The sequence below is a fragment of the Leucopleurus acutus genome, assembly GCF_964270905.1.
Source record: "Leucopleurus acutus genome assembly, chromosome: 6".
NCBI lineage: Eukaryota > Metazoa > Chordata > Mammalia > Artiodactyla > Delphinidae > Leucopleurus > Leucopleurus acutus.
The window spans coordinates 83466494-83480533 of NC_139149.1; the positions used below are offsets into that span (position 1 = coordinate 83466494).

Below are 14040 nucleotides of genomic sequence, written 5' to 3' on the forward strand. Positions count from 1 at the left end.
GGCTGAGTCGCGAAAACGGCGGGTTCCGAGCGCGGGGCTGGGGGCCGACGGGCATGTGATGGAGAGCAGGGAAGTGGCGAACTCATCAGAGGTGCAGTAACTGGCCAGCTTGACTCTCCAGCCTCTTTCTCCGAGTCCCGCCGAGGTGGTTTCCCGCCGACTTTGTTTCCGTACTGCACAGGCAAGGGGTGAAAGGTCACAAAAATGGCGCTGGCCGTCAGTCTCTTACCCCGCTTGCTGCTTTCTCGGCCTCTGCCGGGCTCGGCTGCCCGACTCTGGACTCCCGGTTCGGCCGACGTGTGGCCGCCGTTGGCTGGACTTTGCTGCTTCTGCCGCCGCCGCCTCGGCTCGGGAGCGGCCCCATTTCCTCGAGTCTCTTGGGCCTCCGCGGCCTTGGCGCTGCCTGCTCGAGCTCCTCAGCGTCCCCTGCTCAGCCCTCTGGGACTCCCCACAACCCTTCCCGCTTTCCCTTCCTGCCCTCGGCGAATCTACAGCACCGAGGAGCAGCCCCAGCAGCGCCAGAAAACCAAGATGATCATCCTGGGGTTCTCCAACCCCATCAACTGGATTCGGACTCGAATTTACTCCTTCCTTATCTGGGCCTATTTCGACCAAGAGTTCAGCATTGCAGAATTCTCAGAGGGAGCGAAGCAGGTATGTTTATTTCTCTACAAATAATCTCTCCACCTCTCATGCATTCAACTGTTAGACACGCAGAAGTGTTTAGCGGTGAGGTTTCCACTGGGTCTCAAATGATAACATGTGGGTAGTGACCCAGACACAGAGCTCTCTGGCCACTTCTTGATTTAAATTAAGCTTCTGCTTCTGTTGCAAGGTCGCCGAGAAATAGGGTTTCGATGGAGACACCAAGGTGAAGTCCCTTAATTACTTTTTCTACTTTCTACAGGTTTTGAGTCAGAAATGGATTCAAAGCCTGTTTCTGCCACATAAAAGCTACGTGGCTTTATTTTTTCTGAAAAAGACAAAATTGATCGTGTGCTGGTATTGATATATTTAATCCTAGCTTTTTTTCAGATTATTTCTATAAACACAGTCATTGATATTTATTTATGTGACCTGTCAGTTATAAATTAAATGTTTTCAACTTTATAATCAATGTCAATATTAACTCCTGCTTTTGCTTCCCCGAGTCAACTCCTGACTGATTTATGTTTTTATAAAAAAATTAAAAAGTAAAGAGCAAGCTTGATTAACAGCATTGTAAGGGATAAACCTCTGCTCATGTCAGTTCTCAAAATCTTTTGTCCATGCAGAGGTAAATGGGCATGATGCTACTGTTCTCCACCACTCTGCTGATGACTTGAGCTTGTCTACCTCATGCTTATTTATGTGTCAGTAAGGAATGGAAGTCATCTCCCCACTATGGGCAGGATTCAAGCCTAAGTCCCTATTTTCTCTGAACACAGAGGAGCATGGGACACTTTTTAGTCACTCTTTGATCCTAAAGGTTCTCCAGCTGTGGGCTATTTTAGCCCTTATCCTTGCTATTAAGTAGTATCTGCACCCCTTCATCAGCCAGTTTGTATACAGTCTTGCCTCATCTAAGTCAATTTTTGTGCATTTAACCATTCTGATTTCCAAAAAGAATGTTGGGTCATCCATGGCAAATATTTAGTGATTCCATTAAACCAGCGGTTACTTTAACATACCTTTCAGATCAAGCAAACCAGTTTTTCAACACGTACGACTTCAAAGGACATAGCTGAAAAACCTTCCTCCTACTAGATCTCATAAGGCAACTATACCTTCCTTTGCATAGATGTAACTCTAGGGCTTGGAAATAATCTGATGCAAAAACACTGGGTAGATTATCTACTCTCATGGCTCAATTTGCCCTTTCTCCTTAGACTAACCTCCTATCAATAAGATGTTACCTTGGGATGTGAATATCAAGTTATCAATTAGATCATGTTCTTTAAGATTTTTTGTTTTTAATCATAGAACATAAAACAGAAAGGGACCTTCGCGCTCATTATCCTAGTCTAATTCTTTCAGATGATAAAAATCAAGTTCTAAAAAGGTGAAACGATTGGCTCAAGGATGCATAGCTAGCAGGTGCTGAGGTGCATTGTCCTGTAACCCACTCTATAAGCAGTCTTGGTCCTCCAGAGTCACTAGAAGTTGCGATGGTTAAGTACAATCTAGGCAAGCTTTTTTTTAAAAAAAATTATTTAAAAAAAATTTTTTTGAAGTATGTTGATGTACAATATTATATATATTATATATATATATAAAATACAGGTATACAATGTAGTGATTCACACTTTTAAAGGTTACACTCCATTTATAGTTATTATAAAATATTGACTATATTCCCTGCGTTATACGATATATCCTGTAGCTTATTTTATACCAATCTAGGGAAGCTTTTATTCATCATGTGAGCCAGAGGAATAGGTGGTCCTTAAACAGCTTTATTAGCTCCACAAACCCTACTTTCCATTGATATGCACATATGACATGATACCTTCCCTATTACTGCTCTCAAACCACTAACCATGTACTGTCTGTTTTCCTGTATCTTGCTAGCATATTTTGGCCTTTTCTATGAAAAAGAGGGCTATTTCCTAGAAGCCTGTTTAGGTTAGGCAATCTTATATCACCAAAGCCTTATCAGGGCAGCCTCCTAATGGTTCATTATTACCTTATAGGATAATTTGCTCAGGTGTGATCTTCTTTGGCCACACAAACTAGAGTCTCATGTTTGGGTTTCAACATGCTGGTTATGGTCTTTGTTTCTTCTTACCAAATTTCACCCATCTTCTGCACGCAAAGGCTTACTAAAACATACAGTGTTTCTGAACCCTGAGATCGTCTAAAGTGTTTGCAAGGGATCCTTGAATCCATTTGGAAGTGTGCTTTTCCTCAAAATTCAACTCCATTATTGCTAGGGCTGCCACAACAAAATACCTCAATCTGGGTTGCTTAAACCACAGAACTTTATTTTCTCACATTCTGGAGGTTAGAAGTCCAAGTACAGGGCGTTGGCACCTTGTTGGTTGGTTTCTTCTGAGGCCTCTTTCCTTTCCTTGTAGATGATTGCCTTCTTGCTGTGTCCTCACATGTTGTTTTTTTTCCCCCTATGTGCATGTGTGCCCTAGTATCTCTGTGTGTATCCAGATTTCCTCTTGTAAGGACACCAGTCAGATTGGATTAGGGCCCACCCTCATTTGACTTCATCACCTCTTTAAAGGTCCTGTCTCCAAATATAGTTACCTTCTGAGGTACTGGGAGTTAGGGCTTCAACATATGAATTTGGGGGAACACAATTCAGCCCATGTGGGAAGGCTATATGAGAAAAGAAAAGTCAACCAACTTTGGAGGAGTTATGCCTAACACCGATATCTAGTGTTTGACATTGTCTATTGCCTTTATCATAAAATAGTCTTTGTTACACTTAGACATTCAAGTATGAGCATTGTACATTGTATGGTATTTCACATGATATCTTGAAATAATAATCACCACCTTCCCCCCACTGTTTTTTTAAGGCTTTTGCTCATGTGTCCAAGTTGCTGTCACAGAGTAAGTTTGATCTATTGGAAGAACTTGTGGCCAAAGAGGTAAAGTATACTTTTATTTTTCCTTTAAAAATAAATGTATTATTCTCTTGCAGTAGAATGATATACGTTGTCCTTATTTATGTTTTAAAATAGTATACATGCTTACTTAACTTCTTGTCTTATATGTAAAGTGGGATAGTAGTAGTATTGTTGGGAAATCACGTGAGATAGTATATGTAATGTAGAGCACTTAGAATGGTATATGGTTCAACCAAAGACTATATATGTGTTTGCTTTCTTCATGGTATTTTATTGTGTATATGCAATATAATTAATTTAGCTAGTTTCCCATTGATCAATGTATAGCATTTTCAATTCCTCTGCTATTCCAATGTTGTCAATATCCTTACATATCCATTACCATTGACAAAAAAAAAAAAAAGTCTCCTTATTTTTCTCCTAAAAGACTAGCTTTTAATATTTAGATTTTCATTATTCTTATGGTTGTTTGACTTCTGTATTTGGTTTGTATTAGAAATCTATGACTATTCCCACTGCCACCCTTAAGTAAAATAAATCACCCTTAAATAAAAAAATAAAAAATAAAATAAAATAGTATGCATGCCATCAGCCAAAGTAGAGTCCCTGTATCTTGCCTTTGGGGTACTTGGGGTCATATAAAAGTATAGAATGACTTGCTACTTAAGGCATAAGTAAGTTAATATGATGTCTTTCAGTTCTTATATAGAATTCTGTATAAGAACTGAATTCTATATAAGAACAGTTCTGTTACGAATTATCTAATTGAATAATCAGATCCCTTTCAGCCTTGCTTTTTCTTTTTAATTAATTAATTTAATTTATTTATTTTTGGCTGCATTGGGTCTTTGTTGCTGCGCACGGGCTCTCTCTAGTTGCGGCGAGCAGAGGCTTCTCTTCGTTGTGGTGTGCGGGCTTCTCATTGCGGTGACTTCTCTTGTTGTGGAGCGTGGGCTCTAGGTGCACGGGCTTCGGTAGTTGTGGCACGCAGGCTCAGTAATTGTGGCTCTCTGGCTCTAGAGCGCAGGCTCAATAGTTGTGGCGCATGGGCTTAGTTGCTCCGTAGTATGTGAGATCTTCCCGGACCAGGGCTCGAACCCGTGTCCCCTGCACTGGCAGGCAGATTCTTAGGCACTGCGCCACCAGGGAAACCCCTCAGCCTTGCTTTTGAAAATGAATAAATATGGCAGTAAATTTTAAAATATTTTTACAAAATTCATTCCATGAAGAATTCACTCCACTTTTTGAAAAGCTTTTGAAAATTCAACAAGTGAACTATGGTTTGCTTTTTCCATACTTAGACACTACGTGTATTGAAAGAAAAGGTTACTTCACTACCTGACAACCATAAAAATGCCCTTGCTGCTGACATAGATGAAATTGTATATACATCAACAGGAGACATCTCCATTTACTACGATGAGAAAGGTAATGCTGGAGCATAGTCAACTTTAAATGACCCACAATTGTCCAGATAAGCTAAGTTAGTGAATAATCATGGCATAGTGACATTTTGTTGGTACAAGTGGATATTTATAGAACTGCAGAGAAAATAATACATTCATTCTTTAAAGCCTTGGTTCTGGAAGACTTGGGACATGGTAATAGTTTCTTATGCCTTTCTATCTAGAACTTTCCCCTAATGTTATTTAATTCACAGAAGAGAGCATTGTAACTTAAGTTAAAGAAAATTGTCTAAGACAAGCTGCTCCCATACCTTAACATGAAAATATTTGTGTTTCAGATTTCCTAACTGAAAGGAAAACAATTGAATATTTTAAGTGTCTAGCTGTATGTTAAATAGGAGTAAAGAGTAAAAGAAAAAGTAAATAATATTAGCTAAAGACTGTTTTGAAAGTAACATTAACTCAGAACTCCCAAATTGGATTTATTTGGAGACGATGAAAATAGTTGAAAGGAACTTTAGCCTTTATTTTGTTCATCTCCTTGTCCTATTTTCCCTGAAAACTTACTGACTTACTCCTTCTACAAATATTTGCAGTGTATTATGTGCTAGGCACACAGGAAATCTAGTCTTTGCTTACACACTTGCTAAGGCAGTTCTGACTGAGGACTGTTAATAGTGAAAAAATTTTCACACACATATTAATTTGAAACATTTGTAAAGGTAGTTTTAATGATAAATATTTTCTTCTTCCTAATATTTCAAATTGCATCTTAGCACCATGGTTACTACCTGATTTTTGCACAGGACGTTGTCATAATCACTGGGCATAGTAAAGTGAATTAGGGGTAGAATAGAAGGCTTCTTTCTGGCAGTTGGGGTTAAGTTAATGACATAGCAGCAAAAAAGTGTTCCCCCCCCCCATTTTTGGTTTGACAATAGATATCTGTTATCATAATTTTAGAAAATGCCACAAATTGAAAGTAATCCATGTAGTGCACTTGGTAAAAAGTACCTGCTCAGTAAATAGTAGCTCTTACTACTGTGATCCAGAGAGGAAGGTGTCATAAACCCCAGGAGAATTTTCTAAAAATAAAAACGTGTCAATACAGGTATCTTAAGTTAGACTAGAATGAGCCCCAAATTTGGTCTGTAACAGCTGTATAATTACTGCCAGTTGCTGATTTCATTAAGGATATAAGAATGATAGATTATTGTGATTTGTATTTGTATGTGTGTATGTTTTTTCTCTAAGGAAGGAAGTTTGTTAACATCCTGATGTGCTTTTGGTATCTAACCAGTGCCAACATCCCCAGTGAAACTATAAGTGGAGCCAGTGTGTTCCAGGTTAAGTTGGGGGATCAGAACGTGGAAACTAAACAACTTCTTAGTGCGAGCTATGAGTAAGTCTAATCACATTTCGTTGTTTCCTTTCTCTAGAAAATAGAAGGTAGTATGAAAGTATGAAAACTAAAGGGAGATTTAGGGAGAAAAAGATTGAAATTTGACAAGTTATTTATGAAGAGAGAAAGTCAGAAAGACACACTGGCCATGAAACAGGAGGGTTCAGAAATTAGGAAGAGGTAATATTGCTGAATTTAATTAAACTGTATTTCAGCTGTCTATTGCTACGTTACAAACCACTCCAAAACTCGGTGGCATCAAACAGCCATTCATTTTGCCTGCTATTCTACTGCTCAGGAATTTTGGAAAGGCTCCGCTGTGGAGTTTTCTCTGCTCCCTCTGGCATCAAGTGGGGTGGCCGGAGCTAGGGGTTCATTCCCACAATGGCTTCTTCACTCATGTGGGCAGCACCATGGTGCTCCTTGGCTTCTCCACATGACGTCTCATTCTCCAAGGCCTCTCTTTGCGGCTTGGGCTTGTGGTAGTGTTAAGCTAGTCACATGTTTACATGGTGGTTGGCTTCCAAGAGGCAGAAGCCAGAAGATGCTAGACCAGTAAAGGGCTATGCCCAGTATTGGAACAACATCATTTCCACCATGGTTTGCTGGTCCAAGCAGTCACAGGATCTGCACGGTGAAAGGGCATGGAGAGACTCCACCTCTTCATGGGGCAGCAGCAAGGTCACGTTGCAGAAGAGCATGTGGGATGCAAGATGTAGTTATGACCATCTTGGGAAAATAAGATCTGCCATAATTGGCACATGGACCATCCACTCACTAGACATTTATTGACCATCTCCTATTTACCAAGTACTCTGGTAGGGGTTCAGATACAGAATTGAAGGGTTCCTGCCCTTAAGGAGGTACTGTCTAACAGGAGGTTAACAAACTATTTAAAAGAGACACTCTAGTGTATTATTGTACTAATAAAATTTGGAACAGTGAAAAAGTCAAGCGAGTCAGTGGAGACATAGTTTAATATCTATTTAAAAAAGAATACTGTTATGTCATATTTTAATATCTATTTAAAACAGAATACTGTTATGTCACCAGAGTTATACAAATTTGCTTTAAAATAATGAACAAATCCCAAAAACGACCTAGGAAAGAAAATATGCTGGTTTGCTAAGGTAAAGGGAATTATATCTTCTTTTTCTTCACTTTTCTTGAAGGAGATGTACTTTTTTTCTTTTCTTTTTCTGTTTTGAATTTTGCTTTATTTGTAATTACCCAAAATATTCTGTATATTTAAATACTTAATTTAAATCTGCTGAATTGTCTCTTTTTTAAGATGTCATTTAGAACACTATAATCAACACTAACCTTTGGTTCTTCTGATATTCCCTACTAAGATCACGGGCAGCTCATAAACACTGCTATTTTCAAGATTGGTCTTAATGCAAGCTATGAGTAAGTCTAACCACATAAACCAGCTTCCATGAAAGTGCTGTTTTTATCACCATATTCCAATTTATTTCTCCTCGTATTAGGCGTATATTATGGCTAGTACTTAACAATAGAATAACACTGAAGTTCCTCTCAAGGACTGGCAGATGTTGGAGAGTATGTAGATCAGTCCATTAAAAATACTCATTTTAGTTGAGAATGCACTTCTGATTTTGTGGGGATATATTTTGTGATCAAATTAGTAGATTAAACTTTTGATTTTTATTTACCATTAACTGTTAGCTTTTTGCTAACAACTGCCTCTAATATATACTTGCAAATTATGTAGTTATCCAGGAAGTATTTGGACTGATATAAGATTCATATTATTTATAATTTTTTCCCTAGATTTCAGAGGGAGTTTACACAAGGAGTAAAGCCTGACTGGACCATTTCACGGATTGAACACCCAAAGTTATTAGAATAATCAATCTTGGAAAAATCAGCTTATTGGACTTTTAGCAATTACTGAGAAGAACTAAGGAAGAAAAATTTTTCAGATCAGTTGATCTTCACTTAATCAAGTCTGTGGATTACTTTTGTATTATTTTGAAATACTCCTTGTAGTAAATTGGCATGATACAATAAAGCATTTTCCACAGATTGTCATCACTTTCTGTAGAAGGAAGTCAAAGTAAAAAAATTACAGCAGCCCATCATTGGCATCATATTCAGTATCATTTCTAATGTTACATGTATATGTATATATACACAAACTCATTTTATAGACAGTAAAGAAGATATTGAAAAAATTACACATTTTAAAATTAATAGTCCTTAAATATTTTATTTGTGGTTAATACACTTATACCAATAATTCAAGTATGTGTAAGATTTCTTTTTCAAAATCACTGCTGCTATTTGAGTACCTCTTTGGTCACTAGCTGGATGAGAAAGAACAGATGGAATTATAGCAGATGGGTCACTACAGTACTAAAAATCAGTGAGGCTTACTAAAGCACAAAGAGAAAAAAGAAATAGAACAGTAACTTACTCCCCTATGAAGTAATATGAAGTCTTCTAACATACTTGTATTTGGACTCCTAGAAGTTGGGATAGGGGAGACAAAAACAATGTAAGAAATAATGTCTGAAAGTTTTCCTAATTGATGAAAACTATAAACCCACAGATCCAAGAAATTCAACAAGCAGGAAAGCACATAAAGAACCTCACAGGCTTCCCTGGTGGCGCAGTGGTTGAGAGTCCGCCTACCGATGCAGGGGATACGGGTTCGTGTCCCAGTCCGGGAAGATCCCACATGCTGCGGAGTGGCTGGGCCCGTGAGCCATGGCCGCTGAGCCAGCGCATCCAGAGCCTGTGCTCCGCAACGGGAGAGGCCACGACAGTGAGAGGCCCAAGTACCGCAAAAAAAAAAAAAAGAAAACCTCACTAAGGTACATCATAATCAAATTGTTGAAAACTAGAGAAAATTAGAAAAGCAGCTAGAGGAAAAAAAAAAGACACATTCCATACAGAGAATGACTATATTTCTTTTCTCAAACTATGCAGGTTAGAGGCCTTGGCATGACATCTTTAAAGTACCGTAGGAAATAAACCCGTTGACCTAGAATTCTATATTCAGCAAAAATATCCTTCAGAAAAGGTGAGAAAAGACTTTTTCAGACAAGGAAAAGATGAGAGAATTTGTTGACAGAAGACCTGTTTTATAAGAAATGTTAGGGGCTAGTGGACAGAATAGAGTAAAAGGACCCATGCATATTGGACAACTGATTTTTGACAAAGGTGCCATAGTTATTCAATGAGAAAAAAGAAGTCTTTTTAACAAATGGGTAACTATATATTCAAATAGGAAATAACCTCATCTCTCGCCTCACACCATACACAATTTTAGTGCAAAATTTAGATTGCAAAATGGATCATAGACTTAACAAAATCTAACACTCTAGAAATTCTAGAAGGAAACAGAAATTGCTGTCTTGGAATAGAGAAAGATTTCTTAGGAGACAAAAAGTGTGAATCGTGAAAGAAAAATTTCTAAATTGGAATTTATTAAAATTAATACTTCTGCTCTTTGAAAGACAGCAGCGAGAAAATGAAAAGCCAAGTCAAAGATTGGGAGAAACTATTTGTAATCCATATATCTGACAAAGGACCTGTATCCAGAATATATAAATAATGCTCATAGCTTAATAATGAAAAGTTAAACAGCTTTGTACAGCTATCATGACTCATCAAACTGTGGACTTAAAATGGGTACATTTTGTTATATGTAAATTATCATATATATGTACTGTTTTTTTAAACAAAGTGAATCAGCTATACATATACACATATCCCCGTATCTCCTCCCTCTTGTGTCTCCCTCCCTCCTACCCTCCCTATCCCATCCCTCTAGGTGGTCACAGCACAGAGCTGATCTCCCTGTGCTGTGCGGCTGCTTCCCACTAGCTAGCTATTTTACATTTGATAGTGTATATATGTCCATTCCACTCTCTCACTTCGTCCCAGCTTACCCTTCCCCCTCCTCGTGTCCTCAAGTCCATTCTCTACGTCTGCATCTTTATTCCTGTCCTGCCCCTACATTATTATATATTTTTAATGCAAATTATACCTAAACAAAGTTTGCTAAAATATTTAGCAAGAAAAGTAATTTGTAGGAAAATAAGCTCAAATGATTAAATTTTTTATAAAGTATAAAAGAGCTAATCTATGTTTCATCTAATCTTAGATGAAACAGATAATAGATCAGTAAGGCACATATTGCTAAAATGAAAAAAAATGCAACCAGTTAAACTATCACTTCCCATCTGTTGTAAGATGCATCTCCAGTGATTTTAAAATGGATGGTGAATGTGTGGTTTAGAATCAATGAAATACACTGTGATTTATTGTTTGTGAAAATATACATAAATTGTAAAACTTTTTTAAAATGCAAGAGATTAATATGGCACTAAACTCATTATAGTGACAACTACCTCGGGAGGACGGGAGTGGAATGTGACTGTAATGTTTTGTTTCTTAAAAAGAAGTACCTGATACCCAAATAATGCTCTTTGTATATGGTTTCTCAATGAAAGGAGACGGGCATTGGGAGCAATTCCAGGTCTATGCAGAAAACAAGCAAGAGTAGCCTGAGACATATTCTTGGGCTGGGAAGCAAGGACACTATCAAAGCTGACTGCGGTAATGTTGAAAGTTATTTATTACCATTTAACAAACCCAAAACTTAGTAGCTTAAAAATAACAATCACTTATTTTACTCATAAATTTGGGCAGGGTTTGACTTGAAAGTTTGTCTGCTCTATGTGGTGTTGACTGAGGTCACTTGGGGATATTTATGTGAAGGCCAAGCTGATCCAACATGGCTTTACTGGTGCGTCTGGCTCCTTCTTAGAGATGGTTGAAAGGCTGGATGCACTGGGTCACTTTTAGTCTCTAACCGCTCTTTAAATTTTCCCCCCAAATTATGTTAGATACAGATGAAGTAAATTGGCATATCTTCTACCCCAGAAAAATTTTCCTATCCGTGTTATTGAATATAGCTGTTTTATCCCTACTGTGATGGGTCGTTTCACCAAAGATTTTGACCATTTAAGGTTGTATGGTAGGGGTCCTAAGGTATTTGTCTTGACCTCACTAGCTTTTATCCTTACAGATCTTACAATCCAATTGCTCCCAGTGAGTTCAATGTTTTTTTGTGTCTTTTTTATTTTTGCAGCGAGGGGGTAAGGTTCCACATATCAGTGATACCATGCAATATTTGTCTTTTTTGGCTTATTTCACTTAGCATAACGTCCCCCAGGTTCATTCAGGTTGTAGCACATGACAGGATTTCCTTCTTTTTTAAGACTGAATATTCCATTATATAATTTACCACACACACACACACACACACACATGCACAAACACACACAAATATTCCATATCTTTATTCATTCATCTGTCAATATTTAGTTTGTTTCCATACCTTGACTATTGTGAATAATGCTGCAATGAACATGGGAGTTCAGATATCATTTCGAGATAATGATTTCATTTTCATTTTCTTTGGATATATATATGCAGAGTGGATTGTTCCATTATATGTTAGTTCTATTTTTAATTTCTTGGGGAACCTCTAGACTGTATTCCATGGTGGCTGTACCAATTTATAGTCCCACCAACAGTGCACAAGTGTTCTCTTTTCTCCACATCCTTACCAGTGTTTGTTAATCTTTTGAGTTTTTGATAATAAACATCCTTACAGGTATTAGGTTTTTATTTTTACTTGCGTTTACCTGATGATTAGTGATGTTGAACACTTTTTCTAGTACCTGTCGGCCATTTGTGTATCTTTTCTGGAAAAATGTCTATTCAGATCCTTTGCCCATTTTTTAATTGGGTTATTTGGGTTTGTTTGTTTTGGTTTGGTTTTGCTGTTGAGTTGTATGAGCTCCTTGTATGTTTTGAATATTAACTCCTATCAGATATGTGGTTTGCAAATATTTTCTCCCATTCCACAGGTTGCATTTTCATTTTGTTGATGGTTTCCTTTACTGTGCAGAAGCTTTTTAGTTTGTGTAGTCCCACTTACTTAATTTTTGCTTTTGTTGCCTTTGCTTTGGTGTCAAATCCAAAAAAATCTTTGCCAAGACCAGTGTCAAGGAGATTACCTCCTATGCTTTCTCTAGGAGTTTATGATAAACAACTATATACTCTTCCCTTAGATTCATCAAACATTAACATTTTGCTATCTCTTTCTTTTTCCTTTTCTCTCTTTACACACACACACACACACACACACACACACACACACGGTTTTTATCTAAACCATTTGAAAGTAAGTTTCAGGCATCGTATACTTTACTCCTAAATATTTCAACATGCCTTCCCCCAAAATAAAGACATTATCTTATGTAAACATGAGAACATTAGCAATAATTCCATATCATCTAATATTTAAAACCAAATTTAAAATTCTACCAATTGTCTTAAAAATATCTTTTTGAACTGAGATTCAAGCAAGGTTCACACATTGTATTTTGTTATTATCTCTTAAGTCTTTTTAAAATTTTTAGGATATCCTCCATCCTTTGTATGACATTTCAATTTTGAGGAGATAGTAGACATACAGCATGTCCCATATCCTGAATGTGTTTGATTATTTTATTATGATGTCATTTCTATAACCTGGAAGTTAGGGCTAAAGGCTTAATTAGATTCAAGAATATCTTGTAAGTGATTTGTGTACTTCATAATATATAACACACATTATATATACATATACATATATATACATATATGTACATATATACACACATACAATTTGTGGTAGGCTGAATAACGGCTCCCAGAGATGTCTACAACCTTAGCTCTGGACTCTGAATGTTTTATCTTACATGGCGAAATGGCACTTTGTAGACATGATTAAGGATCTCATGATGGGGAGAGTATCCTGGATTATCTGGATGAACCCAGTGTTATCCCAGTGATCCTTATAAAGGGGAAGCAGAAGGGTCAGAGTCAGAGAGAAGGAGATGTTATAATGGAGCAGAGGTTGCAGTGATGTGAGAGTCAGGGAGTGTAGACAGCATCTAGAAACTAGAAAAGGCGGAAACAGATTTTCCCCTAGAGTCTGCAAAAGGGACACAGCTATGCTGACTCATTTTAGACTTCTGACTTCCAGAACTATAAAATGATAAATCTGTATTGTTTTAAGCCACTGAGTTTGTAGTAATTTGTTACGTCAGCAACAGGAAATTAATATACAAGATAATCCTTACATGAATCAGTATTCCATTATAATTAGCAAAATGATTCTCTAATTCTATAATACCTTTTGCTGGCATTCTATAAAGCAGAGCCCCCTTCCCTTTAAAAAACTCACCACAAACTCATGAATTTTAATCATTCAATGTAATATCAATTACAGTAGTTATTCTTCTTGGTGCTTAAATCGCCCCCAGTTTGCCAGTGGGATCCCCTATAATCTGCTATTTCAAGTTAAAGACTGTCACGACCCTGTCTGAATGCTTCTGTGTTTTCTGGCACAACAACAAGTCCCAGGATCTTCTTGTCCACTTCCTGCCTCAGATTTGAAAAATCATTGCTTTCTCCAAGGAGTCATCATTTCTTTTCAGGGAAATTTCTATAGACTGAATATTTGTGTCCCTCCCAAACTCATATATTGAAATTCTCAGTTGGATGTTATTAGGAGGTGAGGCCTTTGGAAGGAATTAAGTCATGAAGGTGGAGCTCTCATGAGTGGGATTAGTGACCTCAT

General features: G+C 37.5%; 1 protein-coding gene across 1 annotated transcript; it reads left to right on the plus strand.

Moving 5' to 3' along the window:
- Positions 1–204: 204 nt before the first annotated feature.
- On the plus strand, positions 205–8567 carry MAIP1 (matrix AAA peptidase interacting protein 1; the record flags this gene model as incomplete). The annotated part of the gene is made up of 5 exons (XM_082841724.1): positions 205–654; positions 3513–3584; positions 4865–4991; positions 6224–6371; positions 8166–8567. The coding sequence occupies 5 exons, from the start codon at positions 205–207 to the stop codon at positions 8242–8244; spliced, it is 876 nt and encodes a 291-aa protein (XP_082697850.1). The 3' UTR covers positions 8245–8567.
- Between the last annotated feature and the right edge of the window lie 5473 nt (positions 8568–14040).